Consider the following 23,962-nt stretch of genomic DNA (forward strand, 5'->3'; position numbering starts at 1 on the left):
CATCTCCCCGGGACACTGGGATAATGTCCAGCCCAGAGGACATCAGGAGGACACAGGTAGTAAGTCCCCAAGAACTCAGCCCCCAAAGCTAGCCCGGGCCCCTTGACAAGGGAAGAAAGTACATGGGCCTGGCCCCTGCCAGGGTGGGGCAGGGGCCTTCCTTCCCAGGGACACCCCTCACCTCTAGCACCCTCGAGGACAGAAGTCAGTAATTGAGACCCTGAAGTGAGCAAGCCCTGGGGTAGGGGTAAGGGAGGCGCAAAGATGAGCAGGCGGCTCTCCCAGCATTGGAGGCGGGGAGGCAGAAGATCCCAAATTCAAGGTCACCCTCAGATAGCACTCGTGAAAACCACCTGGGCTACAAGAGATTCTGTTAAATAATAGATAAAGAATAAATTATAAAAAGACAGGCTAGTGTCTCAGCCAAGAGCTGGGACAGACACTTCTCTTCAGGGGATCTACAGACCTACAGATGAGGCAACACATCCTGGGGCCTTCTCTGAGGCTCATGTCCTCGGTGGGGTCACTGTCCAGAGAACTCTCCAGCCCTGTTCTGCTGGAGTGATATTTGTTTATGGCTTAGCAAATAAAGCTGCCCTGTGGATCAGAATGCGGAGCTAAGCCACTAGAGGCCAGGGAGTGGTGGACTCGGGGACAGAGGCCGAGGGATCTCTGTTACTTCAAGGCCACCCTGAGCTACAGGGTCTGGGTCTAAAGGAGAAACAGCTCACACAAAGATCCCAGCACTTGGGATCCCACGCCTTTAATCCCACCCAGCACTAGTAGGTGAAGACAGGAGTGTATGGCTGGGCGTAAAGAGGAGCTCAGTGGGCTGGAGAGATGGCTCAGAAGTTAAGAGCACTGGCTGCTCTTCCAGAGGTCCTGAGTTCAATTCCCAGCACCCACTTGGTGGCTCACAACCATCTCTAATGAGATCTGGCGCCCTCTTCTGGCCTTAGACAGATCACTATACATAATAAAAAAAGGAGCTCAGTGCAGTAGAGGTCAAAGGTCAGTGGCTGGCCTCACTGCTCCTCTGATCCTTCAGCTTTCACCCCTAATATCTGACTCTGGGCTTTATTTAAGACTAATTAGAATTTGTTATACATTTTGCCTGCTGTATGGCCAGGGGAAAATCACTGTCCATCTCTGTTCACAGTAAAAATGTCTCCCACATCCTGCCACAGCCACCTACACTTTCCCAATCATAGAAACTGTCTCCGCCTGCAGCCCACCTGCCTTTGAGCTCCTGAAGCTCCTGCTGAGATGAGAGCCATCCCACAGCTGCTGGTGACACCCTGTGTCTGAGGTGAGGTAGAATTAAGACTTCCTGCATGCCGGGTGAGGCCCAGCACTGAGGTCTACAGACAGTTACAGTACCTGAGGCTGACCTTGAACTCCTGATCCTCCTGCCTCAGCCACCTCCAACTTCCATCTCGGTCACCCTTGCAGCCAGAGCCACCCAGCTCCCTAACCTTGAGGGAGGAACGCAGCCGCTCTGTGTCCCACCTCCTATGGGAATAATAATAATAAAAACCTGACTTTTGTATTAAATCAGTTTGTTTTATTGGATTTCAGTTCAACGCAGTGGGTGAGGATAGAGGTTGGGAATGGGGAACCCCACTGTAACGTTCTGACACTTTGTGACCCCTAGCCCTGCCGGGAGTGTACCCCTCCTGTCTTTTAATGATTCTAAAGGCACTTGGATAGCGTTGGTTGTTGTTTTGAGGGCCCTCAGGGTTGCCATGGCAACAGGGGCTAAGAGGATGCTCCAGGACCAAAGGGATCGGTCCTGTCCGGCTCAGGGATGGAGTCTGGAGAATGCCATTCCCGCCCAGTCCCTGTGTCTTGTTGACCAGTTTGCGTGTGATGCAGAGGTTAAGGAGGGAGTACAGGACCAAAGGGTCCCCATGTTCCCAGCCAAGCTTGGTCTGAGCTTTGATTGCATGAAGTTGTGTTTCTCTCTGGACTCTCTGGGCAAAGGTTGCAGGCTCAGATATGTTCTGTAAAGGAAGACACCGAGGGCCCAGGAAACCACAGATGTCACAGCTGGGCAGGAGGAGAGCTGCAGTCTGTTGTCCCTAAGTGAAGGGACAGAGGTGGATGCTGGGGGAGGAAACTAGTTGGGATAGGTGACTGGGTCTGCCCTCTGAGCCCCTGCTGCTCACGCTGCCCCCAGGGGACTACATCTGCAGAGGCTCTCCTAGGACCGGGGCAGCCACTCTTGCGGGCAGATATCTAGGAATACAGCAAGGCAGGACGGAGGGTCCTGTAGGGGACATGGCTTCTCCAAGCAGGTAGAAGTTTCTGGTGGGGGATGGGGCTCCCACTCAGCAGGGCCTGGGGCAGCCCCAGGTTGGCCATTGGCCAAGTAGCAGTGAACAGGAGCCAGTGCACACCCTGTCCTCCCAGGGTCCCCGCAGCCTTGGGCCCTGTGTGTGCCCATTGAGCCAAAGCGGCATCCACTGTAAGCACTGTGTCTGTCCAGTGTCCCCAGGGGCCTCCCACCACAGGCATCTGGGGAACCTGACTGCCGAGTAGGGGCTTTTGGGCCACAGCCTGCACCTGCATAGGGAACCTTGGACCCTGAGTGTCCCCAGCCGCTTTGGGTCTCAGCCCAGGAGCCACAGCAGAGGGTGGAAAAGACAGGTTGAAACCATTAGAAAACAAGCCAGGAACTGCAAAAGGTGTGTGATCTGCTCAAAAACAGTCCAATAGATGTCTACAAAAACCGAGGACGTTCGGCCTCCATGCTTACCCCCCGGAACACAAATATGCATAGGTGGAGATTATCCGGGACTGGATGGAGGTCTGAGAGGTCCCCACCAGCCCACCGTGGGGCCGACTCAGATCATCTTCATGTTGAACTTGCGTGCGCCGCCCTGGCCGGTCGCGGCTGCTGGACCGTCCACCTTACGGAAGGAATATTCCACGGAGAAGTTATTCTTGTGCTGCCCTCGGCCGCGACTCCACACAAAAAGCAGCAGGAAGCAGAAGAGGACCACGCCCAGGAAGGTGATGCACCCCATGGCGGTGGACACCAGGATGGTGGTGAGGTCCAGCGGGAACCGGACGCCCACCTGGGTTTCATTGAGCCCATTGCCCTGGGTCCGGTTGGCGGCCGGCTGGACGGTCAAGGTGGCGAAATACGTGTCATTGCCTCCGGCGTTGCTGGCCACGCACGTGTAGGTGCCACTGTCTTGGGGCCTCGTGTCCGCGACTGCCAGCGTGCCCCCAGGCAGCACGCGTGCGCGGCCCCGGCTGGCGGCCGTCACCGTGTGGTGCTGGGGCGTCACCCAGGCCACCGTGGGCATGGGCTCTCCCTCGGCCCGGCACAGGAAGCGCACGTCGTCCCCCTCGGTGGCCGTTACGTGCTGCAGCCGCCTCTCCCGGATCTTGGGCTTGCGACACACGAAGTACTCGAAGAGCACGGAATCAGGGAGGTTGTGCAGGGCATCGCCACGCACCTCGGCCGGGGTGGCGCATGCGGGGAGCCTGCCGTCGAAGTTCAGGGTCTTCCGCCTCTGCACGATCCACAGCAGGCGACAGTCACAAGCCAGCGGGTTGCCGTCCACGCGCAGCGTCTCGAGCGTGTTCACGGAGTGGAACGTGTTCTCCTCCAGCGTGGACAGCAGGTTGTCCGAGAGGTTGAGCAGGCGGATCTGTCGCAGCCCCACGAAGGCCTGAGGCTCGATGACGGCCAGCAGCGCCCCGGCTAGGTGCAGCTCGCGCAGGCGCACCAGGTCCCGGAAGGAGCCCCGCGGCACCGTGCTGATGGGGTTGTGCGACAGGTTGAGGCACGTGAGGTGGGCCTGCTGTCGCAGCGCGGCGGCCGGTACGGCCGTGATGTTGGTGTGCGTGATGGACAGCGACGTGAGGTTCAGCCCACGGAGGCTGCCCGGGGCCACCTCCTCCAGCAGCGGCCAGTTGTCGATCTCCAGATGCAGGAGGCCCGGAAGCTTCTGGAAGTTCTGGTCTTCCAGGGCGGCGATGGCCAGGTGGCGCAGGCGCAGAGCGCCCAGGCCCCGCAGGTGGCCCAGCGACTCCGGGGACAGCGACGTGAGGTTGCAGCGCTCCAGGGTGAGCTCGGCCAGCCCCAGCAGCCCCGCGAAGGCCCTGCGGGAGATGAACACCAAGTCATTGTCGCCCACCTCCAGCCGCCGGAGGCTGCGCAGGTCCTGGAAGCTGAAATCTAACAGGATGACCAGCTTGTTCTCGCTGAGGTCCAGCAGCGTGAGGCTGTCCAGGTGCGTGAACACGCCGGGTGGGATAAGCTTCAGTTGGTTGCCACGGAGACGCAGGATGCGCAGCCGGGGCAGGTTGGCGAACGCCCCAGGCTCCACGTGTGCGATCACGTTGTGGTTGAGGTCCAGCTCCTCCAGGTTGGGCAGCGAGGCCAGGTCCCCAGGGTTCAGGCAGCGGATGCGGTTGCGGTTGAGCTCCAGCAGGCGCGTCTCGGCTGGGATGCCGTCGGGGATGGCAGTCAGCCGGCGGCGCCCACAGGCCACTGTGCGTGTGGATGCGGAGCATTCGCAGCGGGCAGGGCAGCCAGCGGCCAGAGGAGGCGCTGTGGGCAACAGTAGCAGTTGCAAGCCCAGCATAGGCAGCCAGCAGGTCATGGTGTAGGGTCTGGGCCTAGGGCCACGCCAGCATCGTCCAGGACACCTGGAATGGGAAGGGGGAGTGTGACATTATTATCCATGCATGGCACCTGGACACTTGTAATCCCAGCCAGACATGACCAGAGACGCTGACCCGTGACTGCACAACGAGGAGATCTCCAGTCGGATACCCACGGTACAGTATGCATGACGGAAACCCACTGCCCACGACCAAGCAGCAGAAACAGCATGGGCCATCCACACTGAGTGTTACTCAGCCATGGAATAGGCTCTGACATATGCTGCAGCCTGCAGGGCCGTTGAGGGCGCTGTGCTCAATGAAAGACCAGCTCCCACAAGCCCACTCAGCAGGACCCCGTGCGACACCCGGCACAGGTAGACGAGGTTAAAACAAACAAACACCTTTATAGCTCAGGTCGGCCTCCAACTCACCAGCAGTTGACGCTAACCTTGAAGAGAAGAAGCAGAGCAAGGTGATAGATACCTGAGCCTGAGAACTAAGAGAGACGGGAAGGACCTTGCCCAGGGCCTGGGGTGGGGGACCTAAGTATGCCAGGCCTAGCGGATACCCTGGTTTGACTATATGCAGTCTGGAACTGTGACGGAGGACATCTCCCTCTGAGGACACCTAGTTGGTCACTCGTGGTGACCCCCGTGGCTATGGGAAAGGTACTCTAGGTGTAATGGCCAGGACAAAGACCCTGAGTGGGAGAGACGCAGAGACTTCCTGTAGTGCCTCAGCTGGACCAGGGTTTCCCCGACAGCCTGACTATAGCCCAGACCCAGGGGTCGGGGTGGGGAAGAGACAGCTGGACCGGGGCTGCCAGGCCTCTGTTACAACAGTTTCCCATCTGCCAGGCAACTATTTATAGCATGTTAGCAGCTGAAGCCCCCAGGCAAGACCTCGCAGTCTGTGCCAGCCTTCCTGTCTTCTCAATGTTCCCTGAGACTGGCAACCCTGGTGACTGAGTATGCCAGGCTTGTGAGGACAGAGACTGGAAGGCACAGATGCAAAGAAGAGCCCCCGCCTAGAATCCCCCAGTGAGGGGCTGGGGGCGTGGTCAGGGTGGAACCCCTGCCAATCCCCCAGTGAAGAATTGGGGGCATGGTCAGGATGGAGCCCCTGCCAATACCCCAGTGACGGGCTGGGGGTGTGGTCGGGGTGGAGTCCTTACTTAGAATCCCCAGTGAGGGGCTGGGGGCGTAGTCAGGGTGGAGCCCTTGCCTAGAATCTTGCCTTCTCTTTCCAGCTGTCTTTCTGTGGTGTGTGTTCACACATGTGGAGCCCAGAGTGGGATGCAGTCCTAGGCATTCATTCTCCACTTTGTGTTTTGAGACAAGGTCCCTCAGGGGATCCGAAGTCTGCTGACTAGGTAGGTTGTCCAGCCACAAGCCCCCAGGATCTCCTGCTTCTCAGCGCTGAGATGCAGAAGTGTGCCCTTGTGCCAGCTTCTCATGAGGGTGGTGGGGATCTGAGCTCAGATCTGACTTATGCCATGAGCACGTCATGGCTGGGCCATCCCCATCACCTCTTCAGATAGCCCAGGGTGGCCCGGAGCCGGCTATGTGGGTGGTTTTGAACACCTACTACTCGTTGTTTGTCTCTGCATCCTCTCAGTAAAGAACCTCCAGTTCTCATAGATGATGCCATGGACTGACAGGTCCGGAGTCTCTGGTCGCAGCCACTGAACCACAGCCTCACTGTGCAATCCCTGATGGCCCCTGCACCCTCTCTGCTTCTGGCTTCTCAAAGCTCAGCCGCCAAATCCGTCCAGGGCACGGGCGAGCAGGGCGCGGGCGAGCAGGGCGCGGGCGAGCAGGGCGCGGGCGAGCAGGGCACCGGAGAGCAGGGCGCGGGCGAGGGCTCTCTCTATAATTACTCCACCGCTCAGGGACAGCAGGGCTCTTGAGCCAGCCCGGCAGGGGCCACTCAAAGGACGACCTAGTTTTTCAACTCTAACCTCCCCGGCAGGCCTGGCCCTGTCATCTCCGCAGGGTGTGTTAGAGAAGCCGTGGGGGGCGGGGCGCGTGAATGGCAGCTCTCTGAAGCCACCAGCTCTTCAGCCTGGACCCTGCCTCTTATTACTCGGTGCCTGAAGGAACTTACTGTCCTTTCTGGACGTTTACGGAGGTAAGAGGGAATTGCAGGTTTCGGAAGCCCCTTCCCATCTCACGCCCCAGGCAAGAGGAAACCCTCTCTGAGCCTCTGAAATCCTGAACATACTGTAGGGGCCGAAGGCTCCAATCCCTGGTCCCTGATGACAGTGGGGAATTGGAATTCCAGGGCGGCTCCAGGTCCTGGGCCTCTGGGCTGAGGTCCCTGGGGTCCAGGGCACTGGGCAGTGGGTTGTGAGGTACAGGGAGGATGTCACTGGATGGGCTGGTTTCTCTGTTCCCTCTCTTCTCCTCTGAAGGTTCACTAGCCCTCCAGAGCAGGGGGAGCATGGCTCTGGCAGACCTTGCCCTTCCCCCATCCCCTCTGCCCAAGATTAAGTTCCCAAAGCTAGCTCCCAAAGTCTGTCCCCCTCCCTGAGGCTGAGGAGAAGGGCCAGGGAGCAGTCTCCCTCCCCTCTCACCTAGTTAGCACGCCCAGGGGCCACGCCTGTCTCCCCTCTATCCAGAGGCGGCAGCCCTTTGTCCCTCAGGGACAAATGTCCCTTCCTCTATCTCCTGTCCTCTGTCCCTTTGGGGAAAATGAATCTCCTTTGTGCTGAGAGCTTGGTCTTGGGGTCCTGAGCTGTTCTGTGGCCTTGGGGAGGGCCACCACAAAACCGTCTGCTCCAGGTCCTGGTTCCTCTTGGAGCATCCCTCACCTTCTGAGGACTAAACCACTATGTGGCCTTTTTGTTCTCGCTGTGGATTCTGAGCCACTTGAGCCCTCAGACTGTCAGCAATCCTGACTCTGTCTCTAGTGCTGGCAAGAGTGAGGCAGTAGGACTGGCTCAGTGGTCATCTTTTGCCCTCCTGTGGGCGTCACCCAGGCTCCCCTCAGTCCCACTCCAGGGACAGAGGCCAGTCTCTGGTGTCTCCCAGACTGGCGCCTGGCACCCCAGTCTCACGCTTGGTGGTACAGGCAGAAAAGGGGGTGCTTTGCTCAACCGCCAGACACCCCACCAGGTGCTGGCAGCTCTGTCAGAAAACTGAAAATAAAAAGATACCCCAAACCTACTGGGAGCAGTATCACAGGCCTGTTATCCCAGTGCCCCAAAAGCTGAGGCAGGAGGATTGTAAATTTCAGTACAAGATGTAATTTAGTGCAACCCTCTCTCAAAATAAAAAAGGGTACAGGGCTAGAGAGATAGCTCAGTGATTAGTTCCAGATGCTCGCCGAGTTTGGGTCCCAGCACCCATGTAGGGGCTCACAACCCCCTGTAACTCTGTTCCCTGGGATCCGACTCTCTTCGGGTTTCCTGGAACACTGCGCACAAGCGATTCAGACATCATACAGGCAACATACTGTACATATAAAATAAACAAATCTGGGGGAAAATTAGCCAAGCGTGACGGTGCATTCCTTTAACCCCAGCACTTGGGAGGCAGAGGCAGGAAGATCTCTGAGAGTTCGAGGCCAACCTGGCCTATAGAATGAGTTCCAACACAGCCAGAGCTACACACACACACACACACAAAAGCCTGTCTCGACCCGAAGAGGACATACATAGATCTAATCTACATGGGAAGTAGAAGAGAAAGACAAGATCTCTTGAATAAATTGGGAGCATGGGAATCTTGGGAGAGGGCTGAAAGGGAGGGGAGAAGCAGGAAGGAGAGCAGAGAAAAATGTAGAGCTCAATAAAAACCAATAAAAATGTTAAAAAAAGGAAAACCCTGTCTCAAAAAACAAACAGGCAAACAAACAAATCAAAAATGTAAAATAGGAAAATAGGACTAGAGTGTGACTCAGGGTGGAGCCCCGCCTAGAATCCCCAGTGAGGGGCTGGGGGCGTGGTCAGGGTGGAGCCCCGCCTAGAATCCCCAGTGAGGGGCTGGGGGCGTGGTCGGGGTGGGGCACTGGTCTAGCACGTGAGAGATCCTGGGTTTCATTCCTAACACTGCAAAAATAAAGGATCAACAAAAAGACAGTTTTGTCCCCAAAGGCCCCTCTGAGGCTCTGCAGCAGACAATAGGAGCAGACAACTGCCTCCTGTACCAGAATCTGGAACCTTCTGGCCTCTCCTCACTCCTACCCCATGGTAGAACCCTTGAGATAGCCCTCATGGGGCTTTAGGGTCTGACAAGCCCCATATGGATACCCGCCCCCGCCCCCCAAGGAAGAGCCCTACCTAAGGCTTCAAGGACACGACTGATTAATATGCATGAGAAGCCACCGCTGCGGCCTTGGCAGGACCTGGGAGCCTGGGCGGGCTGCAAGGGGTCCAGCCTGCCCAGTCACCGTCCTTCTAATCCTTGGCTCCTGCCACCCCTGAGCTGAAGGCCCACGGTTTCCAGTGGACTCCCAGGGCCTCTCGGTACATCTAAAAACGCCTCCAACTAAACCTCCATTACCCCTTCCCCTTCCTCAGTTCCTGGGTACCCACAAATCTGTCCTGTCTCTGAATTCCCCCTTTCTGAACACTTCCTATCATGGAGTCCCACACTTGATGGTCGACTGTGTCCTGTCCCTGTCGCTCGCTGACAGGATGAACGGACAGAAAAAATGTGAGTAAATCAGCTGAAGGTTTGGAGAACCTTCCTGAAGGAGGGGAGTGGAGGCTGCAGGGCCAGCGAAGGGAAGGGCAGCACCGTGTGATCGGGCCAGCCCTGTGCCAGTGCCCAGGTGGACTGAGGAACATTCCTGGCGATAGGGAGCCAAGGAATACAGAGCAAGAGGAGGCATGGTCGGAAGTACCAGCTCAGAGTCCCTGACTGCCACACGTGTGTTCACATATGTGCACACACAGAGGTCTGCTCAGCCACATCCCTGTTCGTCTCCCTTGAGCCTCAGTTCCCTATTTTCCTGGAGACCAAGCAGAACTCCTGGGCTGGCTTGCTTCCAGAAGTTTCCACCAGGTGCTGCCTAGGTTAGGAGAAGATCTCCCTCACTCCCTCGTTCAGCAAGCATTTAGTGGCTGCCCTCAATCTATGGAAATAGGACCATCCTGGGCCTAGGATAGGTCACCTCCTGTGGAGCAGGGCCCTGCCTATGGGACTATCCTGGATCCACTGTGACCTGGTGTCACCTCGAGATAGTCAGAGGAGGCAGGCAGGAAAACAGGAAGATTCTGTGACACTGGCTGGCAGAGGGAGGAAGGGGCCTCCGTGCTCTCTGGGTCTGAGGAAGACATGTGTCCCTGTGGCAGGTGGTGGCTTCCTCCAGCAGCCTGTGGGGGGGGGGTTCTCACCCAGGGTCACCGTGGTTTGGAGGAGGACTGGTATGTGGCTGCCTGGCAGCCAGGGGTTGCTGGAGGATGGAGGCTCTCAACTACCCTCCCTGGGGTCTGACATCTGCCTGAGCCGTGCTGTGGGACCCCCAGGAGCAGTCTGGGAAACAGAGGCCTCTCCTGCCACCCCTCCCAACTCTCTCTGGCTACAGATTCTGAGGGAATTTGACAAAGAAGTGTTCGGTCCAAGAGAAGACAAGGTGTGCTGGGAATCCGGGGTCCCTTGTCCCCTCTTTGGCCACAGGACACTGAGGCCATCCTGGGAAAGAATGAAGCTGCGTGCTGGGGGGGGGAAACAGGCTCCTGTCTGTCATCCCTGGGTCCCCTCACCACAATAAGAGTATAGGGTAGTCGGGCGGTGGTGGCGCACGCCTTTAATCCTAGCACTTGGGAGGCAGAGGCAGGTGGATCTCTGTGAGTTCGAGACCAGCCTGGTCTACAAGAGCTAGTTCCAGGACAGGAACCAAAACCATAGAGAAACCCTGTCTCGTGGCTCAGTGGTTAAGAGCATTGCCTGCTCTTCCAAAGGTCATGAGTTCAATTCCCGGCAACTACATGGTGGCTCACAACCATCTGTAACGAGGTCTGCTGACCTCTTCTGGTCTGCAAACACACACAGACAGAGTATTGTATACATAATAAATAAATTAATAAATAAATATTAAAAAAAAGAGTATAGGGTAAAGTGGGGTGAGGACAGGCTTGGTACACTCCCATGAGCACCCTCCTCTCTGAGTGCATTTTTGGGGACACTCTCCCAGCCCCCCCCCCCCGACTCCAGGGCTGGTTCATTCTCCCGTCCTAGATCTAGGTCCTCCTGGGGCTTTTAATCCATGACAATTCATTAAAGCCCTAATTAACCTCCCATCTGCCATGGGTCCCTGTCCACCATTTTGGGGGGCAGGGGGGCCTCCTGACCCAATTTCTTTAGTAGCCTGTGCCTGAGAGGAGGAGCAGACTCCCCACCACCCGCCGCAGCAGAAAAGTTGAGGAAGCTTCTAGACTGGCAAACATTTGAGCCCCCGGTATATACTGTATCTGCTCACCGCTTGCCCTGAAAGTAGAAACGGCAGCATTTGGAGAGCAGGGAGGTCACCGGGGGTCACCTGAGCCAGCTCTGATTTTACTAAAGCCGACTTCTTGGTGTTCTCAAGATTGACCGGAGAGGTGGTAGGTGGCTTGCCCGGGCTGCCCACCCCTCATTCTGAAGCTTGCTGGGAAGTTCTGCTAAAAACCTTCCTACCTGGTGAGTCGCTTGTGACTCATGAGTGCCTGGGAGTGACAGCCCTGTGGGTAGAGGCACAAAAACCTCGGGTTTGGGACCTTGTGTGCTCCCACCCTTTGAGGAGCGATCACAGCCTGGCTGCATCTGGGGGTGGATGGCAACGGCCACCCCCACTCTACAGATGGAAACACTGAGGCCGGCCACGCATGTATTCTGCACGGATGGGAGCTGATGACACCCATCATAGTGCTTGATCCTGGGGGGAAGTGGCTGCCTGGATAGAGTGTCAATTGTAGGAAGGGACAAGGGACAGAAGAGCAATTAGGAGGCTAAGGGGGCCCCCACTGGGTCCCCCACCCCATTTTGGGTGCCTTCTTCCACTTTCCACAACTCATTGAGAGTCTGTGGAGGGGTCACCCATGGGGTCACCTGAGACCATCCAAACAGCTGCTACAGCTCAGAGGGACCAGGACTGAGCTTTTGAAACCCTCCGTTCCCAGTGGAGCCGCCCTGCCTTCTGTCCTTCACCCCTTAACACCTGCCTTTGCGGGCTGAATGCTTCCTCCGGGGAGCCCTCTCAGGTTGCCTTCGCTCTGACAGGTCTGTTCTTGCTAAAAATCCCCACCAGGTTCCAAGTCCCAATCACCCCATCCCAGCCATCAACCGGCAGGCACCGGATGTCCCCTCCCCAGTGCCACTGGAAATAAGGGGGGGGGGGTGTCTCAGGTCTGGCTTGGGCTCTGAGATGGGATGTCCCCCCCCACAAGAAGCTGCCTGGCACCAGTAGAGGTTCCCAAATGCATCAGACCCCCCAAGTTCTGAGTTCTCCCCACTGGGAGGAGGGACACCTGTGTCTCGGGGACTCTGGCGTTGGGAGCCCTCACTTGTGAGATGGAGTGGGAACATGCACCTGTGTCCAACTGGAACCCAAGCTCTGCGTCTCCCAACTTGTTGAATGGGGCCCAGTGGCCTCCCTGGCCAGGCCCCAGGAGATACCAGGCCTGGCCTCTGAGATGGGATGGATGGACGGGGCCACCACCGTGGCTGCTACCGGGACACAGGCCTGCAGAGTGTATCTGCCGGGTCTGCCTAGCATCCCAGTTCCTCCCAACGGGGACCTCAAATATGCGCGAGTCACGCGTGTAGACCCCTCAATTTATCTCGCGCGCCTCACCCTGCATTGGCTGGCGGGGGATAGCAGGGCGCTGAGCCTTGACTCCATCCCGGGTGTCCCCCTGCCGCAGTGCGCATATCCGTTCCGCGTCCCCCAGGGTGCTCCCCGAGATGCGCCCCTCAATCCCCTAGACTGCATTCCCGGAGGCGGGGACAACCCCGAAGTTTCCCGGGGGCGCAGAGCGGCTGAAGAGGAGCATGCGAGGGGAGTCCGGAGGGGGGTCTCCGGGCTGCAGTGATGCCACTCACCTGGGCGGCTCCGCCTCGGACAGGGCGCGGGGGCCGCTCTGAGCAGCCACGAGCCGCCGCCACCGCCGCCACCGCTGCCACCGCCGCCACCGCCGCCTTTCGGGCACTGCCGTGCGCGTTCCCGCCGCGCATCCCCGTGCGCATGGCTAGGGCGCGCGCGAGCTGCAAAGGGCGCGCGCGACACGTGTTGGAGCAGGTCGGGGGCAGATGGGGACGCAGCCCCCGGGCACTCCGTGTGCCTGGCACCTCCTGGTCCTAGGGGCCTCCGCAGACACTGAGTTCCCGGAAATGCTTGGGGGCTCCCCAGATAAGGCAAGTTGTCCCGCTGGAACCTTCTGGAAACCGCCAACTCCTCCGCTATCCCCTCCCTCTCAGACCAGTCCTCCACCATCTGCACTCACTACACACCTGACCGATTTGTCAAGCCTCATCCCTGAGTGGCCCTGTCCCCCAGGGAGTTTCAGAGCCTGTCATAGCTCCCCACTGCGCCCCTGCCCGCCTTCTTCCACATGCTACTCAGAGCTATGGCTGCCACCATCTCCCCTTCTTTCCGGAGCCTTTCCCTGCGCCTGGGACCACGCTGTGCACCTCAGCACGCACAGCCTGGTGTAGATAGATGGACGCACACATAGGGGAACATGAAGAGAACCCCGAGATAAGAGGGAGAGTCAGATAGCACAGAAGTTAGAGCCCTGGCTGCTCTCTCAGAGGACAGGGGTTTTATTCCCAGCACCCGCATGGAAGCGCACAACCAGCTGTAATTCCAGCTCCAGGGACCCGACGCCCCCTTCTGGTCTGTGGATTCCTGTATGCACACATGCAGAGTTAAAAATAAGATCAATCTGTCAAAACAGGGGTGAGGAGCGTGCGTGTCCCTGCCCGATGAGTGGTCAGCTGGAACCAGGGCTCCCCCGTGTGACAGGAGAGAAGGAGGCTGGCAGTCCCCCTGAGCGGAGGCCCAGTGGGCATCCATCCTGAGGAGGGGCTGGCTGCTTCTGACTCAGCTGCCTTTGTCCCCAGTGAGGGGTGACCTGAGGGAGCTAGGGTGCATGTCCGCCCCAACCCCCATCTTGTCCGCCCTCTGTGTCCTCCAGCAGTTAGTGGCAGCCTGGTGTTGGCCACCTGTGACTCCAGCAGGCTCCTTTCCCAGACTGTCATCTTGGCCTGAGGCCCAGAAACTGCATCCTGGGAGACCATGGACCAGGTCCCCCCCCCGCCCCCCCAAGCCACTGGTGAGAAGCTCTCTCCCAATCCATGCAAAAGTCTAGAAAAAAAGTGACACCCCAATATTTTTGGATTTAGGCCCCAGCTCCACACCAGGTCTGCCCTGTTTTGTGTACTGATGTGCTCTGAGTCCCCAAGGTTGTGATAGCCTGATTCGGGGGACTCCTGGGGGAGGAATTTCTTGAGTGCCTACTGTGTACAAAACTACATGGTATACTGAACTTTCCATGGGTGGGAAGAGCTAGTGCCAAAGCCACATGTGGATCCATGTGGGCTCAAGGCCACGCGGACTGCCTGGCCCATTCAACCTCCTTCCCACTTGTCCGAGTCCAGGGTTAGCACTCAAATCTGAGGATCTGGGAGCTCCCGTGTCTAGTGCTGTAGACCTCTAATGACTGGGGGACCCCAGGGTGCTGGGGGGCTCTATCCAGCTTCCTTTTATTGCTCTGGAGTGGAGAGGGAGCAGGGCCAGCTCATGGCAGATGGGACCGGTTCCCAGCTCAGGACCTTTGCATGTGCTGATCTCCTGCCCAGCAGAGAGCCTTCCTCAGCTGTCTGCCCCGCCCGCCCCTGCTTCCTCCTGACTCACATCCCCACCCGGGTGCCTTCTGTCCCCGTTCTCAGCCTCCCTGCAATTTCCTAAGATATCCTATAATTTACTCATTCCTCCTATTTATGTCTGCTCTTCCCCCTTTACTCTGCAGCGCGGCCTCCGTGCATGCACCCAGCAGCCAATAGGCTCGTCTTGAACTAGCGACATAGGTGGCTGACACCTGGATGGGGTGGTCTGAGGAGAGAGTGAGGGCGGGGGCTTCCGAAGACCAGGGCATTCTCTTCCCTCATCCCCCAGCCAGTGCGTCACCCTCTGCCCCATGTGGGAATCGGCTGAGGACAGAGACACGCTTGAGCCACGGATGCCGTTGATGCTTAATGGCTACCAGACGTGTGTGAGGTCTGTGGTGCTGAGGGGCTGTCCGCTGCCCTCTCTGAGCTCGGCGTCCCTGCAGGTTCCCCCACCCCCCCACCCCACAACTCCTCACAGCCGCCTCTGATGGGAGGCTGTCTGGGAGAGCCGCAGGAGGGTCACAGCCTTCCAAGCAGTGGGCCGGTGAGCACCTGGTTGCCAAGGTTACGACCACCTGTGGATGGGACGTTGCCATGGAGATGGGCCACCTGGGTGGCAAGGGTGGCTCCTGCTGATGGAGGAGCGTGGGTGTGGCTAGGAGTGTGAGTGACTGCCTGGGAGGGGCGGGAACGCTCAGTTCTGTGTGGCCTGGGGACAGCATGGGGATCCCATGATGAACTTGGTGGGAACCCCGAAGCACAGCAAGGCATTTTGAAATAAATGCCTCAGGTCTCTTCCTTTCTGGATTATGACTGACACAGTTGTGTGGCACCTTCCAAGCAGGTGAAGGCAGCTGTACCCCCAACGCCTGACCAGGGGCCTCCCTGGTAACTAGAGGGTGACTTGTCAATTACTAACATGTGAAGTCACCCCAGATTGGCAGGCTTCGCTGTGCATCCTCAGGCCAGTGACAATCCTCTCTGAGCCCTAATACCTCTGTCTGCAGATTGTGAGTCACACTATCGGCCCTGCAGTCCTGAGCACATGTGGTGTTTACGCGGCTGCCAATGATCAACAACAAATGTTTGGGCACTTACAGGAGGGGGTGATGTCGGAAAAGGCACCGACACTCCCTAAGGGGAGTTCTAAGCAGAGAGGATTTCAGTCCAGCTTGCCCAGAATTGTGGGAGCATCTGTCGTACTCCTCGGTAAGGGGACTCCCGCTCCCAGAAGGGACTAGAAATATCTAAAAATGGCCTCTTGTTCCAGGTCAGCCAGGACTACATAGGGACCCTGTCTCAAAGCACAAAAGAAAGAACAGAAGGAAGAAAGAAGGTGGCCTCTTGGCTCTAGAGGGACTGCCAAGTGTTTAGAGCACTGACTGCTCCCACAGGGGCCCCGGGTTCAGTTCCCAGCACCCACAGGGCGGCTAATAACTGTCCACTACAGGGACCCGACACTGCTGTCTGTCCTACGCAGACAGACATGTAGGTAGCACACACTTATATACAAAGAAAAGAAAAGAAATGGTCTCTAGGGCCACCGGATAGCTCAGCAGGTAAAGATGCCTGCTCTCAAGTATGAGGACCTGAGTTCAAATCCCCAGAATTCAAAAGCTGGGACACACACACACACACACACACACTTTCTTTTTGTGACAGGGTTTCCCTGTGTATTCCTGGCTGTCCTGGAACTCGCTCTGTAGACCAGACTAATCTAAGAACTCACAGAGATCTGCCTGCCTCTGCCTCCAGAGTGCTGGGATTAAAGGTGTGCGCCACCACCGACCAGCATCAGGTTTTTAAAAACTATATTTCATACATTTAAAAAAATTTAAAACATAACTGGCTCTTTTTTTAAAAAAAAAAGATATTTTTCTTAAGATTTGTTTATTTTAGCCGGCGGTGGTGGCGCACGCCTTTAATCCCAGCACTCGGGAGGCAGAGGCAGGCGGATCTCTGTGAGTTCGAGACCAGCCTGGTCTACAAGAGCTAGTTCCAGGACAGGCTCCAAAACACAGAGAAACCCTGTCTCGAAAAAAACAAAAAAAACAAACAAACAAAAAAAAAAATTGTTTATTTTTATTTTATATAGTGTTCTGCGTTTATGTCTGCCTTTAGACCAGAAGAGGGCACCAGATCTCATTACAGATGGTTGTGATCTGCCATGTAGGTGCTGGGAATTGAACTCAGGACTCTGGAAGAGCAGTCAGTGCTCTTAATTGCTGAGCCATCTCTCCAGCCTGCACACATTTATTTTATGTATGCACCCTTGGCACATGCAGAGGTCAGAGGTCAACTTGTGAGAGTCCCAGGACAGAACTCAGTCCATCAGGCTGGGTGGCAAGGACAGACTCTTAATACTACCCATGTTTGGACAGGATCTATCTATGCAGCTCAAACCAGCCTGCAGCTTGTCATCCTCCTGCCTCACTGGGACTCTAGGATGGGTTCATTAGGCCTGGCAACCTGAGAATAAAGCTTTTTTTTTTTTTTTCCTGAGACTGTATCACGACAGACCTCCACCTGCTGTGATCTAAAGAGCCAGGACCACAGGCTCGTGGGCATCCCTTTCCACATCCCTGCACACTGGGCTGGGGTCAGTTGCCTGAGAAGTGAAGGCTGTCTGCTCAGGTGGGGAGGGGATGTAGTCTCTGACTTCTGTCTCCACCGCATCCTCATCCAGTGGGACCTGCAGTCTCAGAAACTAGCTGGAAAATATTCCTTTTGCCTCTGGTTTCTGGAAGAATTGGGGGCATGCGTTCCTAAGAAGCTTCCAGATAGATTCGATTTCTGCGGTTTATGGAGCTGGGCACCCAAGGCTTGGCACAGTGAGCACTTAAGTCCTCACCTCTGAGCCCTGCCCCCACTGGGATTCTAGGCGGGGCTCCACCCTGACCACGTCCCCAGCCCCTCACTGGGGATTCTAGGCGGGGGCTCCACCCTGACCACGCCCCCAGCCCCTCACTGGGGATTCTAGGCGGGGGCTCCACCCTGACCACGCCCCCAGCCCCTCACTGGGGATTCTAGGCGGGGGCTCCATCCTGACCACGCCCCCAGCCCCTCACTGGGGATTCTAGGCGGGGCTCCACCCTGACCACGCCCCCAGTCCACCATGTCACTTGTGTAGGAGTAGATTCTGCATCTCTTGGAGGGTGGAGGTAGGGGTGAGTGGTGTGAGGTAGCCCACGGTACGACTGAATCACAGGCCTATTTTTGACAGCTGCAGCCAGGGAGGCACTGGGTAGAAGGGGGAGTATGGATCCGTCTGGGGCTTTGTTTGATTCTAAGTTCACCAAGTGGTTGTGGATCTGGTTTCTGGCACTGTGCTCATATCCGGATCATAGGGAACTTGTGCGAGTCGGTTCCGTCCTTTCACCGTGTGGGTCCTGGGATGGGACGCACGCCACCAGGCTTGTCAGCAAGTGCCACAAACCACTGGACCATCCGGCCAGCCCGTGTTTTGTACTCCCGGCCTCTGTGACCCCATAGTTATCCACTCAACAGCCATCTCCTTCTGCCTTTGCTCTCTGCTCTGTCCCTTTGGGTTCACAGCCACTTTTCTGCCTCGCATGGGGATGTTGGTGGCCACAGGGCCTTCGGGCCTGGAAGATTTGTGTCCGGGCTGCTCAGGGTCAACCCTGCTGGAAATGGGAGTGAGCAATGGCTGGAGGCACGCAAGCATTCGGGACCAGAGTCTGCGTGCTCGCCCACTAGACTAGAGACTTTATTGTGGGAGCGACCCGGGTCTCCTCCTTTCTAATAGGGACAGCTAGAGAGCCCATGGGGAGCAGGTTACTGGGTCCCCCCCCGAAAGAGCTGCGGAGAGACCTGGGAGCTTCAGATTGTGACGCAGGGCTGGATTCCCTGGGCGTCTGAACTCACCCCCTTCGTGGGGATGGGGGACGAGGCTCTCCAGCTGCCATCAGCCCCGGGATCGATCCTGTAGGAATCCTCCTCTCTCAGGTAGGCTCAGGCCTCATCTGTCCGGTGGTCTGAGCAGAGAGCAGCAGTCTCAGGAGCAGGCTGGTTGGGACTGGGTGACTAAATGTCCCGCTCTAAGCAGAGCCATCCCGGCCCCCCTTTGGCAGTCTGGGATGAACCTGTCACATGAGAGAGATGTTTCTTTTCCCTGGTTCCCACGTCCTTGACCCCCCCATCCCCTTGAAGCCAAGGACAACCTTGAACTTCTTCTGATCCTCCTGCCTCCACGCCCCCAGTGCAGCAAGGACAGGATTGCACCAGCACAGGCTGTTTTTGTGGGGACGGGAATGGACCCCGGAGCCAGAGGTATGTAGGCAAGCACCCTGCCTTCCAGCTACAGCACCAGGCCCTTTACACTAGGACGCCCCTCCCATCGTAGCACCATGAGGATTGGGTGGTTAGAAAAGGGCTCGATGCCACAGAGGAGAGGGAGGTTAGAGAGGGGCGGGCATCTGAGCAACCTATGGGGCCCTGTGGATGACCTTGTGGAACTTCCTTCCCCTCTCTGGGCCTCGGCTGCGTCTTCAAAATGCGGAACTGGGGCTAAAGCAAAGGGTGGATGAGTGGGGGAGGGGCAGAGCTGCTGTTGACCTCAGTACCCAGAGGATCTGGTCCACTTTCGGAAGCTTCTGGAAGCTGCCAGGAGGTGGTGTCTCAGAGGTGTCCTGCCGATCTGGGGTCAGGCTGTGACCTGTCCGTTCCTCATCCGCAGGGTCTCCAGGCAAGGTCTCCCAGAGAGGGGCCTCTTGGCACAAGACACGCGGCCTCTCCGCGAAGACCTGGAAGCCGAGGGCCGTGGTGAGCACGGGCACGTGCAACAGGCCGGGTCCCTGCGCCGATGGCCGGAGCCCCCGGCCGCAGCCCCCAGGGCTGCGCTGGCCCAGGCTGGGAAGCTGGAAGCGCGGGATCTGGGCCGGGGTGAGGGGCCGGCCGGTCGGCATGGTGAGCAGCGGTGGAGGGGCAGGAGGCAGGGATCCTGTGTCAGGGTGGCTGGTGGCCTGGTTCCTCCTGCTGTCCCCGCCCCCTCAACCTCTTCATCTCTTTAAAGCTCCGTCTCTCCCCGTCCATGTCTGCCTTTCTCCCCTCCGACTCCTAGTGAAATATTAAATCTTCAGTGTAATATTAAGGGAAAACATTAAATATTAAATTTCTCCTTTTTAAAATATTAAAACACCCAGAGTTGGATTTGACTCCCCAAATTCTTAGACCATTTTCTCCCATGCTAAGGTGGCAAGGGACTCTACGGACATAGTCAGCCTTTTGACTTTGTGACAGTACATGCTTGTCTACAAAACTCGCAGTCACCCAGATGCAAAACAGCGTTTAAAATAAAAATCAGGGGCGGCGGTGGCGCACACCTTTGATCCCAGCACTCAGGAGGCAGAGGCAGGTGCTTCTCTGTGAGTCAAGGCCAGCCTGGGCTACAGAGTGAGTTCCAGGATAGGCAGGGCAACACAGAGAAACCCTGTCTCAAAAAAACAAAACAAAAATCAAAATACTCAACACAAATAGGATTCTTCAATACATACTGTGTACGCTGAGTCTTCACTCTGCAATTGTTCCAGGGCTGTGTCAGCAAGTTTCTGTGATGTTACACTGTGTAACGAACGTTCCCAAACTTAGTAACATGAAGCCCCTTGTTATTTTAGGTGAGTATGTGGAAAATCTCACCTAGGCTGTCCACTGTGTTTTTCTTCCTTCTTGTTTTTTTTTTTCCCCCAGACAGGGTTTCTTTGTGTAGCTTTAAAGCCTGACCTAGCCTCAAACTCACAGAGAACCTCCTGCTTCTATCTCCTGAGTACTGAGAAAGGCCTGCGCCACCACCACCCGGTATGTGCTTTCAAGTTTGTGTCTGTGGGGACAAGTGCCATGGCCTGTGTCTGGAGGTCAGAGGGCAACTTGCGGTCGTTTTCTCCCTCTGGAGGTTCTGGGAACCAAGCTGAGATCACCAGGCTTGAAGGCAAGGGCCTTTCCTGGCCCCTCCCTCTCACTGGCTCTGTTTTTGTGCCATTGAGGTCTTGGTCATAGATGTGGGCAGGGCCATCGGGTGGGGCGGGACTTCGAAGTGTGGGCGGGACTAATAGGTATGGACCACCTCTCCATGCCTTAGCCTTGGGGCCCCGAGGAGGTAGCCTGCGCTTCCCTGTCTCCAGGCAACAGGTGCTAGGCCAGCCCCCCCCTTCTCGTCCCCCCCACCCACACACACCCAGGGCCGCGGCTTACAGGCCCTTCGACAGCAGGGGACTCTCTACCGGCATTAAGTCCACCATACTTCTGTGGTGTAGGGCAGTCAGGACACAGGTACCGCTTGCAGGATGAGGTCTGTAACGGAAAGTAGCCTGGAAACTCATGGGGGACACCCACTTTGTGCAGGTCGGCCTCTGAGGGGCAGCCCAGTCAGCTCTCAGGTGAAGTGACTGATCGCATGTCAGTTTGTGAGCGCTAACTCCAGGGCCAGGGCACACGGCTGTTTGTGGCCAGGCAGGGCTGCTGGTCCACACTCTCTCAAGACTACAGCTCGGCAGGGGTGGGGGAAGTGGAGCACAGGTGGCTGTTTCGAGGGGTGTCAGGGACAAGGCTTGCTGACTTTGGGGAAGCTTAGGGGAGGGCCAGCAGCACTGACTTAATTTCCTTCACGGCTTCCAGAGGCACTAAGCAGGGCTGGCTGGCTTGTTTTTACCACTGAGAAGTGGGACCATGGCTGACTCTGGCCTTGGGTCACATCTTCAGGGAGCCAGGCTTCCGCTGCTTGGGCTCCCCAAACTTAAGAATGGCTGATTGTCTCTGGGGACTGTGATGTGGGCTCCAGCTCCGGTGATGAGAAGGGATTAGGAGCGCTGAGGGCTAATTTATGGTTGCCTTATGCCAGCTACAGGACAGTCTGCTGGCCTGCCAGAGGTTGAACCTGCCCTGGTCCCTTTCGGGGCCCTGAGCTCAGCAGCTGCTCATCCATCTCCCCATGAGTCTCCTGTGTCACGTCCTCTGTCGCCCTGGGCGGGGAAGGATCGGAGGAGGCTGTGAGATGAGGCTGGCCTGGCGGAGGTGACCTCAGACACTCAGGCTTCTCCAACCCCTTTGCTGGTCTTGGGCTGTGCTCTGCCTTGAACATGGGTCTTCCACCCAACCCCTGGCTTCTCAGAAGACCAAAGTGACAAAGTGGAAGGGGTAGGAGACGTGGATGCTCAAGTCGGCAATTTTATTAAAAAATAAAATAGAAAAACAGAAACCAAAACACCAAACGGAAGCTCACACAAGAAGGGAGGGCCCCAGGGTGAGGCTGCCCCGCCTTCTAAGCATCCTGCTGCTGCACGAACGGGTTGGGGATGGCCTCCATGCCGTCCTGGGGACAGATAAGCACCACCGAGGTGCCGCGGCACACCACGAGCCCCAGCTGCCGTGTGTCCTCCGTCAGCTTGTACTGGTCATCGGGGTCTGGGGGGGTGACAGGCAAGAGGAACTGAAGGGGTGTCCTTCCACCTACTACGCCACAACCAGGACCTCAGAGGGGCCGTCCCGTCTCACACAGCTCTCTTTAGGGGCAGACAGTACCCGGGCACTTGGCTCTCAGAGCTCACTGTGGACATGAACACCTGGAATTCTACAAGAACCCTAAAGGGGAGATGATCACCCCATGAACACCAAGGGGTGCTCTGCAGAGGACGCAAATGCCCGGGAGAGTGTGGACAGGAGGTGGAGACAGCAGTCAGAAAGTGTCATGGGTGCTGGGGAGGGGCACTCTGCGAGCACCGCAGCCATTGTTCTGGAGTAAGTGGAGATCTTATGGGCCCTGGAGCCACTGACAGAGGCTAACATTCCAGAGGTCACCTGATGGAAATGAGCTGAAGTCTCAAGCCTGGGGCCATCATGGCAGGCTTGTGACCTCTCTGGTGGTCAGGGAGGGACCGAAACCCTAGGTCACCACCGGCTGCAATGTGATCCCACAGGTGTGGGGTAGGAGCAGGGCTTGGTGGCATCCCTGCAGCAACCACAGTCAGCTCACCTCGCATGTACTCGATGGTTCCGTCCAGCACCAGGTTAAGCAGTGGGTCAAACCCTTTCAGGATCCCGCTGGCTTGAGAAGTATGGGGGGGAGAGAAATGGGGAAGGATGCTGTCACTTTCCTCCACTGCAGACCCAGGCATAGGGACACTTCAAAGACAGCTACCACTACAGAACTCATGGGGAGGCGTGTCCCTGTGTGGTGGCTTGGTGACTGTGACTCCAACCCTCTTCTTTTCAGTGTGGAAGGAGCCACAGATAGTGAGTTCATGGTGGGTCAAGTGTCAATATTTATTTATTTCATTTTTTTGGGGGGGTCTCATTTGCCCAGGGTAGCCTAAAAACAGCCTGAACTCCCTTTACTCCCTAGTGTTGGAATAGTCGGGCTTGCACAACCACACCTGGTGCCACGGCAACGATAGCAGTGCTCTACCTGCTCAGCTACAGCCTCCGACCCAGTTGATTTTCAGGAAGACGGGGCCTTGCTACACAGCTCAGACTGGCCTGGAACTTTCGATGCCCCTGCTACCTCCAGGCTCTTGGTGGGACTCCTTCCTCTTTCTACAAGGATCACCAATGATGGTCTGCGTGCTACCCCACCTGGCTCTTTCCCTGGGACAGTTTCCCAACCCGCAATTGGGGCAGACTGGTACCTCTCAGTGTTACAGGATGGCCCAAGCTTAGTCCTTGTTAAGAGTTAAAATGTCTGCCCTGTGTGGCTTCCCTTGCTTGCCAACACCCTGATTCTGTCTTAGGGGCCTGCTGTACTTACTCACCTTCCCGGCCACCCTGGAACTTCACTCGGATGGTCTTGTCAATGTACTTAGACAAGTCCAAGATACTTTCTTTCTTCTTTTTCTCTTTGTCCTGCTGGAGAGTGGCGGGGTTCAAGAGTGAGGCGCAGTCTTCCCACATCTCTGCTGCCTGGACCTGGCACCCAGGGCTTCCTTTCCACCACCCCACAGCTTCCATAATCCCGTATGCACCCTCATTTCCATGTCCCATTTCCCCTACCTGAATTTCACATCCCTGAGTCTGCATCTCTGTCTTTATCCCCAAGTCCCCCCACGTCTGCATCCACATATCGCCCAGCCTGTTACCCCCCCCCCATGTCCCCTGTCAGCATCCCCATGACGCTCGGTCTGTTATCCCCATGTTCCATGTCTGCACCCCATGTCCCCCGTCAGCATCCCCACGACGCTCGGTCTGTTATCCCCATGTTCCATGTCTGCACCCCATGTCCCCCGTCAGCATCCCCATAACGCTCGGTCTGTTATCCCCATGTCGCCCGGTCTGCAGTCCCACGTAATTCCCATTCCTCCGCGTCCTTGTCGCCCTGTCCGTCTTCGGGCGTCCGCCGCCCTCTCATCGGTCCTCCTGTGTTCCCGGCTCTCGCTTCCACAATCCCTCGTGCACGGATCCCTGCTATACCCCGCGATCCAGCTACGCTCACCGCCATCTTGCCGCCGCGTGCCGCTCTGCGCAGGCGCCGCCCCGCCCCTTACCGCGAGGGGACAGTCCGCGCACGCGCAGAGTCGGCG

General features: G+C 57.1%; 2 protein-coding genes across 4 annotated transcripts; both read right to left on the reverse strand.

Annotated features, from left to right (window-relative positions):
- Positions 1 to 1,566: 1,566 nt before the first annotated feature.
- Positions 1,567 to 12,752, reverse strand: Lingo3 (leucine rich repeat and Ig domain containing 3). Its single transcript, XM_057772209.1, has 2 exons — positions 12,651 to 12,752; positions 1,567 to 4,665 (listed from the first exon to the last, which is right to left on the reverse strand). The coding sequence occupies exon 2, from the start codon at positions 4,617 to 4,619 to the stop codon at positions 2,847 to 2,849; it is 1,773 nt and encodes a 590-aa protein (XP_057628192.1). The 5' UTR covers positions 4,620 to 4,665; positions 12,651 to 12,752; the 3' UTR covers positions 1,567 to 2,846.
- Positions 12,753 to 21,588: 8,836 nt separating this feature from the next.
- LOC130875779 (U6 snRNA-associated Sm-like protein LSm7) lies at positions 21,589 to 23,954 on the reverse strand. Of its 3 annotated transcripts, none has more exons than XM_057771960.1 (4): positions 23,875 to 23,954; positions 23,198 to 23,291; positions 22,423 to 22,494; positions 21,589 to 21,854 (listed from the first exon to the last, which is right to left on the reverse strand). In XM_057771960.1, the coding sequence occupies exons 1-4, from the start codon at positions 23,878 to 23,880 to the stop codon at positions 21,712 to 21,714; spliced, it is 315 nt and encodes a 104-aa protein (XP_057627943.1). In that variant the 5' UTR covers positions 23,881 to 23,954; the 3' UTR covers positions 21,589 to 21,711. The 3 variants fall into 3 exon arrangements, with proteins under 3 accessions (XP_057627943.1, XP_057627944.1, XP_057627942.1); XM_057771961.1 differs by having other exon boundaries at positions 23,198 to 23,288; positions 23,875 to 23,909; XM_057771959.1 differs by lacking the exon at positions 23,875 to 23,954 and having other exon boundaries at positions 23,198 to 23,471.
- Between the last annotated feature and the right edge of the window lie 8 nt (positions 23,955 to 23,962).

Source organism: Chionomys nivalis, chromosome 6, assembly GCF_950005125.1.
Source record: "Chionomys nivalis chromosome 6, mChiNiv1.1, whole genome shotgun sequence".
In the NCBI taxonomy this organism is placed as follows: Eukaryota; Metazoa; Chordata; class Mammalia; order Rodentia; family Cricetidae; genus Chionomys; species Chionomys nivalis.